The sequence below is a fragment of the Microcaecilia unicolor genome, chromosome 2 (genome assembly GCF_901765095.1).
Source record: "Microcaecilia unicolor chromosome 2, aMicUni1.1, whole genome shotgun sequence".
Lineage (NCBI taxonomy): Eukaryota > Metazoa > Chordata > Amphibia > Gymnophiona > Siphonopidae > Microcaecilia > Microcaecilia unicolor.
The window spans coordinates 628,617,926-628,637,455 of NC_044032.1; the positions used below are offsets into that span (position 1 = coordinate 628,617,926).

General features: G+C 41.1%; 1 protein-coding gene across 2 annotated transcripts in view; it reads right to left on the minus strand.

Moving 5' to 3' along the window:
- Window positions 1-19,530, minus strand: part of ELMOD2 (ELMO domain containing 2) — a 69,389-nt gene that overhangs the window by 1,394 nt on the left and 48,465 nt on the right. For both annotated transcript variants that reach the window (XM_030191704.1, XM_030191706.1), the window contains exons 6-8: window positions 19,214-19,347; window positions 16,202-16,270; window positions 3,961-4,094 (exon numbers count right to left, since the gene is read on the minus strand). In XM_030191704.1, the coding sequence (XP_030047564.1) occupies window positions 3,961-4,094; window positions 16,202-16,270; window positions 19,214-19,347 (337 nt within the window). The remainder of the gene's footprint in view (window positions 1-3,960; window positions 4,095-16,201; window positions 16,271-19,213; window positions 19,348-19,530) is intronic.

The window sequence follows — 19,530 nt, forward strand, 5'->3', positions numbered from 1 at the left end:
GTAGATAAAAGTATTTTATTCATAATTTATTAATTGAAATGTGTCAGCTTTTTGAAATGTGCAACTGTGATATTTTGCCTGTAAATTTCAATTCCTTCCTCCATATTAGCATATTCATTTTCATATGTATATATGCAAATGATATGCTAATATGCTCCGCCCATTCTTTGCCCCCCCCAAATGAAACAGTCAAACTACGCCTATGTCTAGCACTACCACCTTAAACCTTATGTCGAATAGGGTCTCTCTATAGTCAATGACCTAATTTATGTTAGAATCCAATTTATTACTCAGGAACCTTCATGTAATACCATAATGTATTCTGCTTTACCATGTATGTATGCACATGGTATATATATATATATATATATATATATATACACACACACACACATACACACCATGATCTGTTCCATATATGTTATGTTACCATGTATGTCTGCACCTAACGCAATACCATTTGTAATTCTGTTCCATATATGTTACCATGTATGTAGTGGAGGAGTGGCCTAGTGGTTAGGGTGGTGGACTTTGGTCCTGGGGAACTGAGGAACTGAGTTCGATTCCCGGCACAGGCAGCTCCTTGTGACTCTGGGCAAGTCACTTAACCCTCCATTGCCTGCCGCATTGAGCCTGCCATGAGTGGGAAAGCGCGGGGTACAAATGTAACTAAAATAAAATAGGTCTGCACCTAACGCAATACCATTTGTATTTCTGTTACCCGGAAATGGCAACCGCCATTACGGCAAATGTAAGCCACATTGAGCCTGCAAATCGGTGGGAAAATGTGGGATACAAATGCTACAAATAAATAAAATAAAAATATTGAGGGGTTAATTTTTAGATTTAAGAGGTTACAGTCTATTTTACGATCTGTACGTACAGTTGCTAAAACTGAAAACAGCATTTTACTTTAGTAAGATGTTGTAAGCAAATCGTTTTGGGGCAGGACCCCAATAATAATACTTGCCTGCACCAGGGGTTGATTTTCCCATGAGTTCTGGTCCAGTGTAAAAAGTCCCACCTCAGAGAACTGAAACAGTCTATCCGTAGTACACACCATGCAGGGAAGCATTTTCCATCACCCCCCCCCCCCCCCCCCAGGTTCCTGACAGTTGAAATTAGCTGTTCCTGCTGTTTTTAACACCACCACAGCCCAATTTCCTGGTTCACCACCATCCCCTGTTTGCATGCAGAATGGCAGCAAACAAAAAAAGTCAGGCTGCAGCAATAGTAATATAGCAAGTGTTGGCAGATTTGGGGGGTGGGGGAGGGGAGTTAGATTCCTTCCTTTTGTCAACAACCTCCACTATTCGTGTATAGTGATGTGCTCAAACAAAATTTAAGTCTTAACTCCAACCAAAAATGGCTAGCTATACTAAAGAGAGTTATGCCCCAATTTGACTGTTCCAGTCTGCAGACCCAACTATCAGACTGACTGTTCACGTGTCCTTTAGATTGTAAGCTCTTTGAGCAGGGACTGCCCTTCTATGTTAAATTGTACAGCGCTGCGTAACCCTAGTAGCGCTTTAGAAATGTTAAGTAGTAGTAGTAGATGTAAGTCACAAAAAAAGAACTTATCTTAAGAGCCCCGAATCCTGAACTACCGAATGCCCAGTGCTTCATTAAATGTTTTCACGGAGGTAATAAAAAGGATTGCTCTCCCCTGGAGCATTGGTTTGGTGTTACCAGTGACATTCTTGTTTAGCTCTATTCAAGATAGCACATTATCAGACTTGGACACTATTTGCAAGCTCCACTGGCAAATATACTTTCCTCTATCTCAGATTCCACTTTTTTGCATGACTCATTCTCTGTTTCTTCTGAATATTGTATTTCCTTTCACTTGTTTCTTTTGGTATTGTAAACCGCCTAGGGACACCTTGTTTGTGTTTGGCAGTACATGGTAAGGTCACAGGGACTGACATGGCCCCTAGAGTGGCCAATCTCTATATTTTTGACTTTGAGGGTACCTTTTTGTATCCATCTGAGTGATTTAACAAAGTATTACTGTGGTGCAGATATATACACTATGGGCTCGATATTTAAAGGACTTATGTTCTGAACTTTGAGAGTTATGTTCCTAAATTGGCCTCTCTGAAAATTTACTAGGGCTTATAAAATTTTACTCAAAAATTTCACTGTAGTCTTAAATTTAAAAGCATAAAAAGTGGGTGGCAAGAGGGTTGTGATGTTCCAGCATTCATCAGCATTCCGGTATGTTCCGGCATTCATCAGTACTATGCTCATAAATGTAGGCCCTCCATTTGTTTACCTAGATCTAGGAGCCTAATTTATGATCATAACTTTTAAGCTCCTAAATTAAGATGAGTTTTCACCTAAAACGTTTGGCTGCAAATAGGGAAGAAGGTGTGCTAAATGATAAGCCCACAGGAATACAACGGGCTTTTCATTTAGCGCACGCTAACCATTAGTGGTCCTTAATAAAAGGACCCCACAAAAGGCTAACCTGGGAACATAAACTTAGGAGCTCGACATTTTCTGAATATTGGGCCCTACCAGTTTATGACTTAGAAAGTCACAGATGATCATTTGTTTTTGGTTTGTTTTTTTTTTGTCGGTTGGTTGGTTTAATTCTTTGGACTCCAATATGAAGTTGTCAGCTACAAGCGACCAGATGAGACAGACAAAGCCCATCAAGCCCAGCATCATGTTTACAACAGTGGCCAAACCAGGTCACAAGTACCTGGCAAGATCCCAAAAGAGTAAAAACAGATTTTATGCTGTTTATCCCAGGAATAAGCAGTGGATTTTCCCAAGTCCATCTAATAATGGCTTATGGACTTTTCTTCTAGGAACTTGTCCAAACCTTTTTTTAAACCTTGCTAAGCTAACTGTTCTTACCAAATTCTCTGGCTACAAATTCCAGAGTTTAACTACACAAAGAGTGAAGAAATATTTTCTCCAATTTGTTTTAAATTTACTACTTAGTAGCTTCAATGCGTCTCCTCTAGTCCTTGTATTTTGTGGATCCCTATCATATCTTCCCTCAGCTGTCTCTTCTCCAAGTTGATGAGCCCTAGCTTCCTTAGCCTTTCCTCATGGGGAAATCATCCCAAACCCTTTCTCATTTTCATTGTCCTTCTCTGTACCTCTTCGTTTTTGTTTTTAACAATATACCGCAACTTTATTTCAGCAATAGAAATAGTAGAAATCCCAAAATTCAGCTTCAACTTCTCCAAAACAAAAAGAAAGAAAAATGAAAATAAAATAGAAGTCCTTGCTTTTGAGGTTTACATCGTCAACTCCATAATTGCATTCACTATGTCATTACCTCTTCTAATTCCGTGACCAAAACTGTAAAAATATCCAAAGTGCAGTCACATCATGGAGCGACAGAAAGGCATTACAATATTCTCAGTTTTGTTCTCCATTCCTTTTTTTATAATTCCTAACAAACGTTCTTTTTCAGACACTTCAGTTTATAAAGAAGGTTATGGATTATGTGCCACAGTATATAGGAAATCATTGCTAAGTTTTGAGAGCTTTCATCCGCAGATGTTATGAATGTTATTGCCTGTCAGTCAATTCATTTGTATATGACATATAGAGGCATATTTTTAAAGCACTTTGGGAGGCTAAGTTCCATAGGTTTCTATGGAACTTTGGGAGGCTAAGTGCTTTGAAAATGAGCTTGATAGTCTACGGAGCAGAAATTAAAAACAACAAGAGAAAGAACGGACCGATTTCTCACTAGAGTATATTTCTCACTAGAATACATATATACTGGAGTCTGGGGCCTTGTACCCCGAAATACATAGAAGAGTGTAAAGCCACACATCTGGACCGATGTGGGCAGCAAAAGGAGAATAAATTAATGTCAAGCAAAATCAATCATGTTGGTTAATATCTCCAACATATTTGAAGATTGAGAAAAAGGGTCCAACTTAGATAGATAAATCTTGTTTGTTGCAAATTCATATAAAACATAATACTCACAGTAAAACTGGTGGAAATGTTCCAACTGTGGGACTCCAGGTACCAGGTTATACAAATGAGATTTCAGAGTGCCACTCTTGAGTAAGCTGTAGGCCATCTCTGTCAAGTTGATTCCAACTATAGCATAAGAATATCTGTGAAACCAAAGCATCATTCACTTAGTTTTTCCTTTCTTTTCGCAGAAGACTGTATTCTCTTAATGAGATTCTGCAAAGACTTGTCATTCACTGCCGGGCTTTCTTCATTCTAATCTACAATACAGAATAGCATGCTTGATAACAATGCTTCCCTATCACCCACAATTCGAACTGAACTTTCTAATCTACCTAAATGTCAGCCTGGACTACCTACTCAAACTAAAGAAACAAATGACCACACAATATGTACAAGAGAAATTCCTGATGCCAGCAAACAAATTTTTGAAAGGGAACTCATGGGTAAAATTCAGGGTGAAAGAACCCCCTTGGGCTGGGCAGGATGTTTTAGACTCCAGCACACCAAGCAGCTTACATTGAACAGAGCCTCCCTGCTACCCAGAAACACCCACCTTGTGACAATAGCAGCACAGCACTCTGAAATCAGGAGGTCTCCACATTTCCACAACAGGCCGAACTTGTTCCCATCATGGCTCTGTGGCCGATTCAGCACAAAATGGATACTCCCAGCAGCAGAGAGAAAGCCTGCACAAGATAAGCTGACTCACCATTCACTTTAGTGTAGTCAAGGGTGTTTTTTCTGTCTGGACAGCAAGCGTAACCCCTTCAAGCAGCCATTCCCAAATCATTAACTTTCCATACCTTGGCGGGGGGAGGGGGGGAGTTGATTTCTTCCTTTATTGATCTTATTCTAAGTACTCAACCATTTTCTAAGCAGAGATGCTCTCTTACTTGGTCTTGAATTTAGAATAAAACTATTAATAGAATTTAAAAAAGAATAATACTGCCATAGTTTTTTTGCTAGCTTTCAAGAGCCAGAACCTTCCTTTTTCAGGTCAGAACAGTTTGAGCAAAAGAGGACAACAGCATTTAAGTGAAACAGAAAAGGCTTCCAGGTATAGATGTGAAACAGAGAGAGATGGATTGACGACAGGGTTGCCAGGTGGAAAATTTTTTTCCCACCCAATCCAGCCTAAAAACAGCCCAAAACCCGCCCAAACTCAAACCCCGCCCCTGACACCCCCACTCCCGCGTCATCACCCCCGCCCCCGCCGTCATCGGCCCCGCCTTCCCCGTCACCGGCCCCGCCTCCCCCATCATCGGCCCCGCCTCCCCGTCACTAACCCCGCCCAGAACGTCACTAATCCCACCCAAAACGTCACTAACCCCGCCCCCCGCGGCCGAAAAAACCGCCCGAAAACTGCGGAAAAGAAAAAAAAAGAAGCCCAAAAAACCGCGACCCGCCACGGGCAAAAATTTCCCGCGGCGGGTTGCAGAAAACCGCCCAATTGGGCGGTAAAACCGCCCACCTGGCAACACTGATTGACAATAAGAAGGTGACAAAGCAGTACAGGGTTTATATTGCAACAGAAAACTAAGATCGTTTTAAAGTCCTTTCTTGGTGGCATTGAAATATTTTATCTTAACTTCAAACGTCTTACGTACCTGGATTGTTTTAACACTTCCTCTTAGTATTCTGACCATAAGATGAATGATGCAATGCACGGTTAAGGACCAGTGCTCACCCACAGAGATGTCGCCTTGCTTTGTCTCAGGGCAATTTCTCCAAATGGGTTAGTTTTGTGCATACTGTGACAGGAATGAACCTCACTCCTAAGCCAGGGTATGAAGGCATATGATCTCATCCTCTCTAGTTTACTGCTTTGTGGTGTTTGATGTGGTGCCTGTGTGAGTTGATTCTTGTCTAACATCTGGCCTGTCTTGCAAACACAGCACACTTCTTCCCATGAAATAATGTATTCTACATTTGAGTAACAGCATGCATGAGACCCCCTTATGTTAAATGGTTTTCTCTGAAGGTAACCGAGGGGTCTTGTGATACCTACTCGAACAATTTGCATATATTGGTATATTGTAGACTCGTGCCATTTTCTTCATTTTAAGCTTCTGTTAGGAGACTGCTTTTCACTAATTTTTGCTTCAGAGTTGGTGGTTGCTGGAAGGTCAGCACTGGTGGAGATGAGAATCTCTCTGTTACTCCAAAAAAGCGAAAAATACTCATCTGCAGCACATGTTCTCCGAAGACAACGGGACACATTCCCACATATGGGTGACATCATCTGACAGAGCCCGGTGTGGAGATGCTCCCCAGCATTCTTTTTTGTGAAGCTTTTGGAAACCTGCCCCGCGCATGCGTGCACCTTCCTGCCCACCGTCACCGCATGAGTCCAGGGTTGGACACAGCTGATAGAATTCAACTCCTAGGGGAGATGGGTGGGTATGTGAGAATGTGTGCCCTGCTGTTTGAAAAACAAGGCCTGCAACAGACTAAAGCCAAACCAAAAAAGAAAATAAAAAATAAAAAAATCTCTATGTTAACATTTTAGATTTTTTTTTTTAAAGAACAATCTGACTGGAACTGAAGAAAAAAAGGACAGGGTGAGGGGGGATTGGATTCTAGACCCTAAACAAATTCTGAAAGACTGACTGACCAAACCAACTGTCGTGTCAGGAATCTGGATCTAGACCAGGGGTGTATCTGCGTGGGGCCACAGGGGCCTGGGCCCCCGCAGATTTCACCCTGGACCCCCCTACTGCCGTTAACCCTCCCCAGCCTGCCGCCGTCACCTACCCCCGAGGTCCGCTTCCTTCTGCCGGTTTTTTAAAATATTGCTTCAGCTGGCGGGGGACCCCAACCCCCGCAAGCCCAGCCGAGGTCTTGTTTAAGTTCTTCATCCTCGTGCTGGGAAAGCTGCATCCTTCCAGTTGGACGGAGTCTGACGTCGCAGCACACTGTACATGCAGGACGTCAACGTGCTGCGACGTCAGACTCCGTCCAACTGGAAGGATGCAGCTTTCCCAGCACGAGGATGAAGAACTTAAACAAGACCTCGGCTGGGCTGGCGGGGGTTGGGGTCCCCCACCAGCTGAAGCAATATTTTAAAAAACCGGCAGAAGGAAGCGGACCTCGGGGGTAGGTGACGGCGGTAGGCGGGGAAAATGTTGACGGCGGTAGGAGGGGGAGGGTTGACGGCGGTAGGGGGGGCGGCGGCCGGCGGGGCTATAATGTGCCCCCTCACTCTAGCCCCTGCCCCCCTACCGCCGAACCTCAGATACGCCCCTGACACAATAGCGAGATGTGAATGTGTGGACTGATATCCTCAATGCAGCTTTGCCTATCTCCTCAGTGGAGGCTGATCTTAGGTGGGCTACCAACTCATGCCCTGGCTGGGCTGACCCTGGAGGGTCATGTCAGAGCCATGACTAAGTAAAAGAGATACAGTCTGCTAGCCAATTAAATAAGGTGTATTTACTGACGGCTGTCCCCATCCTGTTACGGCAAAAGAAACAAAAAGCTGGGTGGACTTTCTATTAGCTCTAGGATGTTATAATGCATTAGTATTGCTCCATACACCTTGAATTCTATGTGCAATTTTGGTCACTAAATCTCAAAAAAGATATAGTGAAATTAGAAGAGGTACAGAGAAGGGTGACAAAAATGATAAAGGGAATGGGATAACTTCCCTATGAGGAAAAGCTGAAGCGGCTAGGCCTCTTCAGCTTGGAGAAAAGATGGCAGAAGGGGAATATGATAGAGGTCTATAAAATAATGAGTGGGGTAGAACGGGTAGATATAAATCGTTGTTTACTCTTTCCAAAATTACTAGGACTAGGGGGCAAGCTACAAAGTAGTAAATTTAAAACAAATCAGAGAAAATATTTCTTTACTCAACATGTGATTAAACTCTGGAATTCATTGCCATAGAATGTGGTAAAAGCAGTTGGCTTCGCGGGGTTTTAAAAAGGTTTGGATATCTTCCTAAAAGAAAAGTTCATAAGCCATTAATAAGATGGACGTGGGAAAATCCACTGCTTATTTCTAGGATAAGCAGCATAAAATGTATTGTACTGTTTTGGGATCTTGCCAAGCACTTGTGACCTGGATTGGCCACTATTGCAAAGAGGATACTGGGTTTGATGGACCTTTGGTCTGTTCAAGTATGGCAACACTTATGTTCTTATGTAAATAGATCCACAGAACAGGTGTTCAAACTCTCAAAGATCTCATGGGCTATGCCCATGCTGAGAAACCACATGTGTGGTTACATTACCCTGCTCAATCTTTCCACCAGTCTGTTGCTCTTTCCCGCCAGGTAGGTGGCACTGAGTACCATGCCATGGTTGGATGCCCAACTCCACCTCCTAATTGTTTCCCAACACAGGAGGAATGATCCCATGCCTCGTTTGTTGACATAATACATTGCAACCTAATTATCCATTTGAATACGCTGGTGCATCTGCATCGAATCCCTGGAGGGGCAGAATCCCTTTTGGGGCCAACACTTCGAGTACTGACAATGTCGATGCCCCGGTGCTCCCGGCATTGTGCTTCAATAGGGATTGATGCCAATGCTCTGCATTGGGCAGAGGCCAAGAAGCTTTGATGACCCTCAGCACCAACAAGGGCGACATTGAATCCTTGTGTGTCCTTGTGTAGGGGGCAAATTAAGCACTATGAGGTACTATGTACAGACTTGGCCATTGTTAGCTCTTGTGCAGAAGCTTGGCATGGTGAGAGGCCTCTAGGACAATGCAGAGAAATCCAGTCTGATAAAGGCAAAACAACTACTTTTGTTTACTGTACTTGGGACAGAACGCTGTGGACAAGGTTCCCAATGTTTCAGGATCAAAAGTGGTATCAGAATTGACGTCACTGCCAAGAAAGAAAGTAACACAGCAGTACAGCTACAGCTTCTGATTTCCCTTTAAAAGGGGGTTTTTATCAGAGATAGAGGCTGCTAAGTCAAGATCCCATCCTAAAGAGCAGACCTGTGTTGGACCGCCTGACATCTGAGGGACACACCAACATCTGAAGGACTTCATTAGGTTGTATGTACCTTTGTAGTCCTCTGTGGATCAGAGTGACTCTTTGCATGTCAGAGTCTAGTTAGGGATTTAAGTGCATTTACTATAAGTTTATTTCTGTAATGAAATTGCCTTTGTCTTCGCCTTCATTTCTGTCTTTCTTTGCTGCTATTGTAAATAGGTTAAATTATTGCGCACAGTTAAGATGTGGATGCAAGCCAATTGTTTGTCTCTGAATTTATTAAAGACAAGAGGTAATGGTTTACAATCCTGATGTGTTTGAGGGGATGTTGATCCACGTTAAATATCAGATTACTAGTCTGAGTATCATCTTTGACTCACAGTTGTCTATGCAAGTTTAAGTTTCGAAGTTGGTACAGACATATCTTTTTCAGTTGAAAGTTCTGAGTAAGCTGAAACCGTTTCTACCAAAGCATGATTTTCAGATTGTGGTTCAGAGTTTAGTGCTTACAAAACTAGATTATTTTAACAGTCTCTTTTTGGGCATTTCAGGGGCTAGACTCCATGCACTGCAAGTAGTTCAGCATGCTGTGGTACGTATGATTTTTGGTTTGGGATGTTACAAGTCAGTTATGGGTGCGATAAAAGCTCTTCGTTGGTTGCCTGTTGCCTAAAGAATTTGTTTTAAATTATCACTGGTTTAGGACTTTGCATGATTCAGCACCAGAATATTTTAGGAAGGTATTGCATAGACCTATGCAAGTATTGCGTTCTGAAAACACACAGCGCTTGATTGTTCCATCATTTAAACGTATGCGCTCTTCTGCTGCAGCAAAGACAGCATTATCTTATGCTGGTCCCAGTGAGTGGAATGAATTGCCATTAAGAATACGTGTGCTGCAAAGATTGACATGTTTAAGAAACAGTTCAAAGCATTGTTATTTAAATAGGCATACTTAGGGTTTTAATTTCACGTTCCTGTATTTTATGGTGATGTGACAGTTATGCGATTATTAGACCATAAGAAGATAAGTATTGCTATACTAAGACAGACCGAAGGCCCATCAAGCCCAGTATCTTGTTTCCAACAGTGGACAATACAGGTTACAAGTACCTGGGCAAGTATTCGAGGTACTACTCCTCTCCCTCCACTCTCTATTTCAGTCGACAACACCCTCATCCTCCCCGTCTCATCTGCCCGCAACCTCGGAGCGCTTTAGAAATGTTAAGTAGTAGTAGTGGTCGAATATTGTATACAATTCTAGATTATTGTTTGTTTTTTGTAACCCACCTAGTTAATAGGTGGCCTATAAGTATTTTAAATAAATAAATAATACTTGGGTGTGGAGTTAGTTGTAATATATATTCCCCTTATCCTTAGATCCAAGCCCACTGCGCCAAAATAGTAGAAGAAACAGACACTTCACTCACTAATGTTGGTCTTGTCGGGTATCTGTTTCTTTCAGAATTTATACTAAGTGTCACATACTCCAATAGCACCCCAAAATGTGTTATCTGTATTGCATCTCACTTGGGAGTGGGATCTGCAAATGCTTGGTCCTGATGGGAGCTATCGACACTCAATGACAAGACAGGTGGAGACCTCCTCGATGTCAATGCATCTCCAGCATCCAATGCAGCTCTGGGAGTCACGGAAAATGCTGAAAAACTAAGGAAAATTAAAAGAAAGGGGGGAAAACTGGTCTTCTGCAGCACCTGCACACAAGAAACAAAAAAGAAGCTGCAAAGGCAACAAAACACCAAAGTCAGACACGAGCTGAGGAGAGATCACATCCTCACTGCTCCACAGATGAAAGACAACTGCCCTGGTTCCACACGGTGATGGCAGGCAGGAAGGTGTGCGCGTGCGTGGTGCGTGTTTCCAAAAGGTTCTTGAAAAAGAAAGCTACGGAGTGTCTCTATACTGGGCTCCACTAGATGCCATCACCCATATATGAAAATTTGATATCCTGCTTGTCCTAGCAGTTTAAAAAAAAAGTTTACTATTTTTCTTTTTTTGTTTTGTATTTATAAACCTTTAAAGTGGACTAACACAGCAACCCCACTACTTTATTCAAAAATAAAACTGGTTTCTTTTGCCTGGCTGTATTCTCTTGGGAAGATAAAAATCCTATTCTAATTTAATTCCTTGGGAGGAATTTTAATTAATTGGTAAAATACTGCTAGTGTAGAGAGTTAGGTTTCAGGATTTATTCTCTTTGAGGAAAATTACTGGCTTGATTGTTAGCTTACAGAAAAGTACATGTTTCATGCTTTTTCTGAGAATTGCTAAAGACATGGCAACCCAGACAGAAAAGCACAGAGAAAAAGAAAAGAAAAAAAAAACATGACACGGCTCACTGCGATAGGACCAAATCAGCAAGAACAATCACAAGAGGTCCTACGTCTTGCCCCATCCTTGGCCACCTTTAAATCTAGACTGAAAGCCCACCTCTTTAACATTGCTTTTGACTCGTAACCACTTGTAACCACTCGCCTCCACCTACCCTCCTCTCCTCCTTCCTGTACACAATAATTGATTTGATTACTTTATTTTTTGTCTATTAGATTGTAAGCTCTTTGAGCAGGGACTGTCTTTCTTCTATGTTTGTGCAGCGCTGCGTATGCCTTGTAGCGCTATAGAAATGCTAAATAGTAGTAGTAGTAGTAGGTCCTGCCCAAGGGTAATCTGGGGAGCTAAGTCCCAAAAATGGAAGAGACTCTCTCTCTGTTCACACGGCTAAGGTTTACATGCCTGTACAGACAGGGCTGGAAAAAAACCTGCATAAATGTTAATGTACAGTGAATAATATAAAATGGGTCAGAGCAGAAGAAATAATTGGGGGGGGGGGGGGCGCGGACTGGAGACTAACCAGCAGAGCTGGTGATCTGTGTGTGGCTGTACACATGGACTGAAAGCCTGGGACTGACTAGCAGACCCTGTTCAGACCCTCAGATGTCTCTTTTCCAAGAGCAGAAAGATAGCCACCAACTTCCCTCCACCCCTTCTCCTGAAGCCCAAAGCCAAATTGGACTTTGAAAACACATACAGGTTGTGTGTTCTGGCAAGGTTTTATAGGCAGATTTGAAACCCAAAAGCGGCTAGAATTTCCTCATCTAAAAAAGTGGGAAGGCTGTGTATTTAGAGGGTAACTGTAAAAGTCAGAGAACAGAGCACAGCATTCACTGCTAAAACCTGTCATTTCTTTCTATATAATATCAGCAAAATTCGCCCTTTCCTTTCTGAGCACACTACCAGAACCCTCATCCACGCTCTTATCACCTCTCGCTTAGACTATTGCAACTTGCTTCACAGGTCTCCCACTTAGCCATCTCTCTCCTCTTCAATCTGTTCACAATTCTGCTGCACGACTAATATTCCGCCAGTGTCGTTATGCTCATATTAGCTCATATTGCTTGTGATAAAAGTTACAGAGTGGATTTATTGTGAATAAGAGGTATTCATTTGCTTAGTGGTGAGCATCTCTGTAGCAGAATGCATGCTCCATTTCCTACCAACCCCCACTTGTCATTGCTACTTCAGAATGAGCTATAGTGTCTAGCTGGTAAGAAGAAAAGCTTAAATATCAAACAAAAAAGGAGCTGAATGTTTACTAACCCTAAATTAACAAAAATACATTCATATATAACATAAGAACAACATAGGAATAGATATACTAGGTCAGACCAATGATCCATCTAGCCCAGTATCCTGCTTTTAAAAGTGGCCAAAATCCAGGTCACAACTACCTGGCAGAAACCCAATTAGTAGCAACATTCCACGCTACCAATCCCAAGTCAAGCAGTGGCTTCCCCCATGTCCATCTCAATAACAGACTATGGACTTTACCTCCAGGAACTTGTCCAAACCTTTTTTAAACCCTTATAAGCTAACTGCTGTTACCACATCCTCCAGCAGCTAGTTCCAGAGCTTAACTATTCTTTGAGTGAAAAAATATTTTCTCCTATTTGTTTTAAAAGAATTTCCATGTAATTTAAATCGAGTGCCCCCTGGTCTTTGTACTTTTTGAAAGAGTGAAAAATTGATTCACTTCTACACCACTCAGGATTTTAAAGATCTGACTCATAACCTCCCTCGGCTGTCTCTTTTCCAAGCTGAAGAGCCCTAGCCTCTTTACCCTTTCCTCATATACAAGAGGCAGGAAAAGATGGAGAAAAGACCTCTGTCTACCTTGAAGGTAAAGCCCACACCACTATGGACCGTGGCAAAAGCGAAGGCTACTCAAGGGAAACATCAGCGATCAGAAAAACTCCACTCATCACATTAAATTTATCATTTTATTTTAAATATGTAAACTTATTTCTTCTTAAGCAATAATGTACCATTTAATAGCGAAAAAAGCAAAAATCCAATACTTAGCTTTTCTCAAAGTAGCGCTCTCTTTTAAAATCTATCTCCTTCAGCAGTGTTTCAAAGAAAGAGAAAAGACTCAAGAGGAGCCGGGTCCTCTGGCCTGACTCAACAATGTCACAGGGGACCTTTCTATAAAGTTTTCGATAGCGGCCATGTTTCACTAATGCTGGTTCAGGAGAATCTCTAAGTAAATATAAATACATAAAAAATTAACAACTCAAAAAGTTACAGGTGAAACTAACTTACATCGCAGCCAACCACTAAACACTCCTCAGCTCTTAATTTTCAGAGGCCGCTCTGTAGTGACCTGGGTTTCTTATTGGATGTCTAAAAAATAAAAAAAAATCACAACCATAATAAAACTAACTTTATTCTTCCAAAAAGATGGCCATTCAAAAAAAAGGCTTGCCGTTCTATAGCAGAATTCAAGCCATGAAGATCACAGGATTATAACACATATAACCAACGCTGTTCCTTCTGTCTTAAAAAGTAACAGAATTCACCTCATCCCATGGAAGTTATAAACTGCTCTATTATCCAGCAATGTAAATCCCAAAACATATATGTTGTTTTTGTATACAATACCGCACCACTGGTGCTTCCACTTTACCATATACCAAACAACTTTTATGTTCACTCATACAAGTTTTAAATGGTTTAGATGTTTGACCCACATACAATTTGTTGAAGGGACAATGAATAGTATTTACTGTAGTGTTCCCTTGTAGCGAAAAGGAATTATTTTACTGGATTAACAAAAAACCCTGTAATAATGGCACAAATAATACAGTATCCACATTTGAAGTTAGAACATGTAAATATTTATGTAGAGCAGCATCTACATCCTTTGGGGCCCTTTTACTAAGTTGCGTAAGCGCCTACGCATACCCAATGCATGCCAAAATGGAGTTACCGCACGGCTCTTGAGTTAATTTCATTTTTGGCGCATGTCCAAAAAATAATTTTCAGATACTCGTAGGTCATTACTGCCCAGTTACCACATGAGTCTTTACTGCTAGGTCAATGGCTGGCATTAAGGTTTCAGACCCAAAATGGACATGCGGCAATTTTGATTTCACCATCACGACATTCTTTTTCTATCAAAGGTCTTTCTCAATTCGATACTTTAAGGGATGTCACCTCATGTGTACAGATAATTCTGTTTAGAACCACATCAGGGCATTGGATGCTGTTCTATCCTTGCAGGCCTAGCAGCCGAAACACAACGTTTGTGTCAAGTCCTTTTTTAATGAACACTTTTTAATAAATGTTTTTCTGTTTTTAAGTCCATTTTTTCCAGTCTTTGGTATCCGTGGTCAACCTCCCACCCTTTTCTTTTACATTTTTGTGGTTTCCCGTGGGACGTTCAAGTTCTCGTCTTGGCGGATTCTCTTGTAAAGTGGAAGCACCAATGGTGCAGCACTGTATACAACATACATTTTTGGATATATGCATCACAATCCTGTGACCCTTAGGCTTGAAATCTGCTATAGAATGGCAAGCCTTTTTTTGAATGACTATCTCTTCAGAATAATAAAGTTATGGTTATGTGAGTTTTGAGACAACCAATAAGAAAACCAGGTCACTACAGAGCAGCAGTCTTTGAAAATTAAGAGCTGAGCAGCGTTTTGTGGTTGCGATGTTTCACCTATAACTTTTTGATTAAATATTTCTGAGTTGTTAAATTTGTTATGTATTTATATTTACAGATTTTCCTGAAGTAGCATTAGCTAAACAGGGCCATTGTCGAGATCAGGTGTTCAGCGCTGCGTGCGTCTGGTAGCGCTATACAAATGCTAATAATAATAACTTTATAGAAAGGCCTCTCATAGCAGTTCTGAGTCATGCCGGAGGACCCGTCTCCTCCTGCGCTTCACTGGTGTCTCTTCTCCTTTGAAACACTGCTGAGGGTGATGGAATTTAAAAGAAAGCACTAATTTTGAAAAAAGCTAAGTATCAGATTTTTGGTTTTTTCACTATTAAATGGGATATTATTTAAGAAGAAATAAGTTTACATAGTTTCAAAAAAGTGATAAAATTGTGATAAGTGTAGTTTTTCTGACCACCAATGTTCCCCTTGCGTAGCCCTTGTTTTTGCCACAGTCCATAGTGGTGTGGACTTTACACCTTCAAGGTAGACTGAGGTCTTGTCTCCATCTTTTCCTGCCTCTTGCATGCGTATGAATATATTTTTAGTAATTTAAAAGAAAAGCTTGCCAGGCAGTCTTGTCATAACACTCTTGCTCCTTTTGTTTTCCAATACAATCAGAACCAGCCTCTATGAAGTCTACAATACTGTAAGGCAATTTGCAAATATCAAGGGTTAGTTCCCTTACCCATGTAACCCAATCAATGCATTGGCAGCCTTCAGCTAGAACTCAGGCTCCAATCTGTTAAGGCACCAGTACATATGTACATAGAATATGTCCAAATAATGGCCATTAAGTGATGGTTGAGACTCTCCCGCGGAACAATTACTCCGTTCTAGCCCCATATGCATTTCAACCAACCTAAAGGCATATAATACTGAAATACTAAAAATAATTCAGTCATCAATTATTTGGGTAATAAGGCTGCTTTACAGAGTCACTTTAATAGTCTGATTAAGTAAGGTCCAAGTTAAACAAAATCAAAAAAGTAACATTTCACATTGCTACTCAACGTACGAAAAGCAGCATATATAAAATATTACATGCATTTGCATTACTAAGGACTTCTCATTAATGTAGCATAAGGCGCAGGTGTCAGGTTACTCTGCTGTCATGGCAACAAGGCTGAGGCCTACTGTGGAGGGAGCTCTCCAATGACACAAACTACCAAGAGAATACTCTCAGGAAGACAATGGAAATAGTCATACGTTATGCCCAGAAATCACCCCTCACTGCCAAAACCAAAGATCCACATTAAAGAACAACTGACTTACCCCATTTTTGGATGATTTGAGCGAGAAAGAATCTGACGTGATTCTTCTGTGTAATGTTTGCTGAAGTACCTATCAATGTCAAAAGGAATATTTTAGTTTTGATATGTACTGCAGTATTAGGAGGGGAAAGGATAGGGAAATATGCTTGCCTTGTGCCATTTTTAATCTTTATAAAAGATAATTAAGGAATCAGCAATTAGAATCAAGGTTCCTCCATATCTCAGAATAAATGAATCGACACTAGCGTTTTTAAAAAAAATTGCAAGTAAGAAAAAAACATGGAGAAAAAAAAAATCACACTTAAGAGCTAGCAAAGTTTTTTTTTTTTTTATATTTATCCATTTCTTTATGAGCTGTTTTATATAGTTTAGCTTTGTTCAGGCAGCCTCTTACCTATCCTTTCTATCCCATTTGGAACCTTTCCCAGGCCCATTTGTTACCATGTAAGAAAATGAATTTGTCTCTTCATTTACAGTTTCTAAGCTGGCTTCCCCTCCTTTGGTTATTGCATTCCTCTATCACAACAACAGATGGGGAGATCATGATAAGGTCATGCATGTCTGTCTCTAAGGTCTGGACCAATTATAAAGTGTCAATAAGGCACTGCATCTACTTTCACCTGTCTACAGCCTATGACCGCAAAGACGTTACTGCCTACGGACACAAACCCCATATAATAAGGGAGTCTCCTGACACCAGCCAATTGCAGGAGAAACTCTCCAGCCTCCAGCAAAAAAATGATCAGAAAGACGTGGTGCCATAGAGGAAAGATCCCGGCCAAGAGGCGGAACAGGATCTCCCTCTGGGACATGGCGAGAGGCTTCCATTCAGAGATGGTAGGAAGACAGCCATTTTTACTAGGAAAAGATAAATACATTCATTATGTGTTAAGTGTAGGAATACTGAAATTGTGTGCTGTGAAATAGATTTGTCATTTTGTACGCCATACATTAGCTAACACAGTGACACAGTATTGGGCATTAATAGTGTTATCATTAGAATTGTGAAATAAAGAAAATTTATGGCACACATCTATCTCTACACATATAAAAGTTCAGCTTACCAGTGCCGTAACATTCATATAGTGCCCCTAAAAATAATTTCTGTAACAAGGGGAAATGCTGGACACAGACGGAGGATGGATGGACAGAGAAACAAATAATGTCAACTGAACAAGAGATCCTGACAAAAGAATTAGGACAGCAGAAACCAGAACCTGGCACTAGCATAATTAGAAATATAAAATGACCAGACAACAAAGAAAGAAAAAAAATAGTTATGTTCTATTTAATAACTAGAATATGTCAATTGTTGGAATGAACATCTGCCAGAAATGGTGTTAGATATGGCTGGGGCCAAAGGCAGAAATTTTGCAGGAGGCCTCAAAGCCCACCACCAAACAACTGTACCTTCTTCAGCTTCATGTAGACTTGGGACCTCCTCTAGCCAGGGGGCCAAGGGCAATTGTCCTGGTTGCAGCCCCCCCACCCCACCCCAGACATTTATCTTTTTATTTCGCACAGTACAGGAGGAAATGTATCCCTTTCTATCTCTCTGGTGTTGTACTAAGTAGGTCTGGCTTCTTGGGGTTTCAGTTTAATTTATGTCTATGTATTTCTAATTTGTAGTCCCTTGTACTAACTGTGTATGAGTATAGTGATCTGCAATAATTTGGTTTGTCCAATTTACCCAAATAGATGTACTGATGTTCTAGACTCCCCTATATTTAGGGCACTACCTTTTCATACGTAGGATCCTTGTTTTGGACATTCATTCTGGCAAGGTAGATTTGCTCTAAGTTCTGAGAACCCTTTTTTTTTTTTTTTGGGGGGGGGGGGGGGGGGGGTAAATTTTGGTATTACTTCACAATATGCCTGGTACTAAGAAGGTTTATGTTGCTTATACCGAGACTACACTAAGAATCAAATGTCTTTGTACCAGGGGTGTATCTGTGTGGGGCCTCAGGGGCCTGGGCCCCCGCAGATTTTGCCCTGGACCCCCCTACCGCCATCAACCCTCCCCGCTGCCGTTGCTTACTTTTGCTGGTGGGGGACCCCAACCCCCGCCAGCCGAGGTCCACTTCCACCTGCCGCTGCCTTAAAAACTACTTCTTCAGCTGGCGGGGGACCCCAAACCCCCGCCAGCCGCCCCGAGGTGTTTAAAGTTCATCTTCGGCCTCCGTGGCTGTGCTGCTGTTGATAGGAGCTGTTGAATCCACTTCGGAGTCTGACGTCGTTGTACGTTGTACGTGCTGCGACGTCAGACTCCGAAGTGGATTCAACAGCAGTCTAAAAGCTTATTTTACTAGTGCGAATGCTTTTGAAAATTACTCTCCCTCATTGCCTGAGGAACCAACTTAAGTGTAAGCTCTCTAGAAGCCAGAATTAATTTTTGTTTCCTTGAGCTGTTTATCTGCTGCCATGACTATGCTATGCTACTTGCATTGTTTTATTATAAATTTAATTGCGTGTTGCATTAAGCAGATTTTCTAGCTTTGATTCAGTTTATGAACCTGAAAAAAACTTTCAGCTGCACCTAATTTGTATTTAATGTGCCTTTATAGCAAAATAATAAACTATACAGATTAAAACAGTAAAAAGGTTAAGTGGATAACAGGCAGTATCAGGACACAAAACATATTTTTAAACATTCTAGAATATATCCAGAAACTGAATTTTATTTTATTCATGTCCTCAATGCTAAGGCCAATAAAGACAGGAGGAAAGGGTTAAAAAGGTATTTTTAAAAAGGCTCACCTTGTATTTCAAATCTCTTTTAAAGATACATTTCTCTTGTAGTCCTAGTGAAATGGTTACAAACCAATAAAAAAAACCAATTCATGCTAAATTTTTAAAAAATATACATCTCACACACACATCTTCTAAAAATCAACAACTATCATGGTCTGACAGTGGTTGACAGGGAATGTCATTGGAAGAATCACAGAAGTAAGATGCCAGAATAATGATCAAAAAAAGTTGCAGAAAACAAAATACAAGCCAAGAAACTTACAGAAGATTGACCAGTCCCAACATGCCCATGCCTCGAAAGTCAGTCTTGGGATCATCACCTTGGAAACCAATGTCTCCCCACTGCTTAGTGATTCGTGACACCAGTTCTTGATTAGGCATTAGTAGACTCCAAAGCTGCAAAGACATCACCATACATCATGTTACCAAGAGCTTTTTTGCTCAGTTTCTTCAAAGCTGGACAATCCCATATTGCTCAAACTCTCTCACTGCATTTACAACCAAATTTACAGAAATGTTTTGGGCCTTTATGTGTGTTGCAGCCTGAAAAGTCTGCACAGGAGATCTATGTGGAAAACA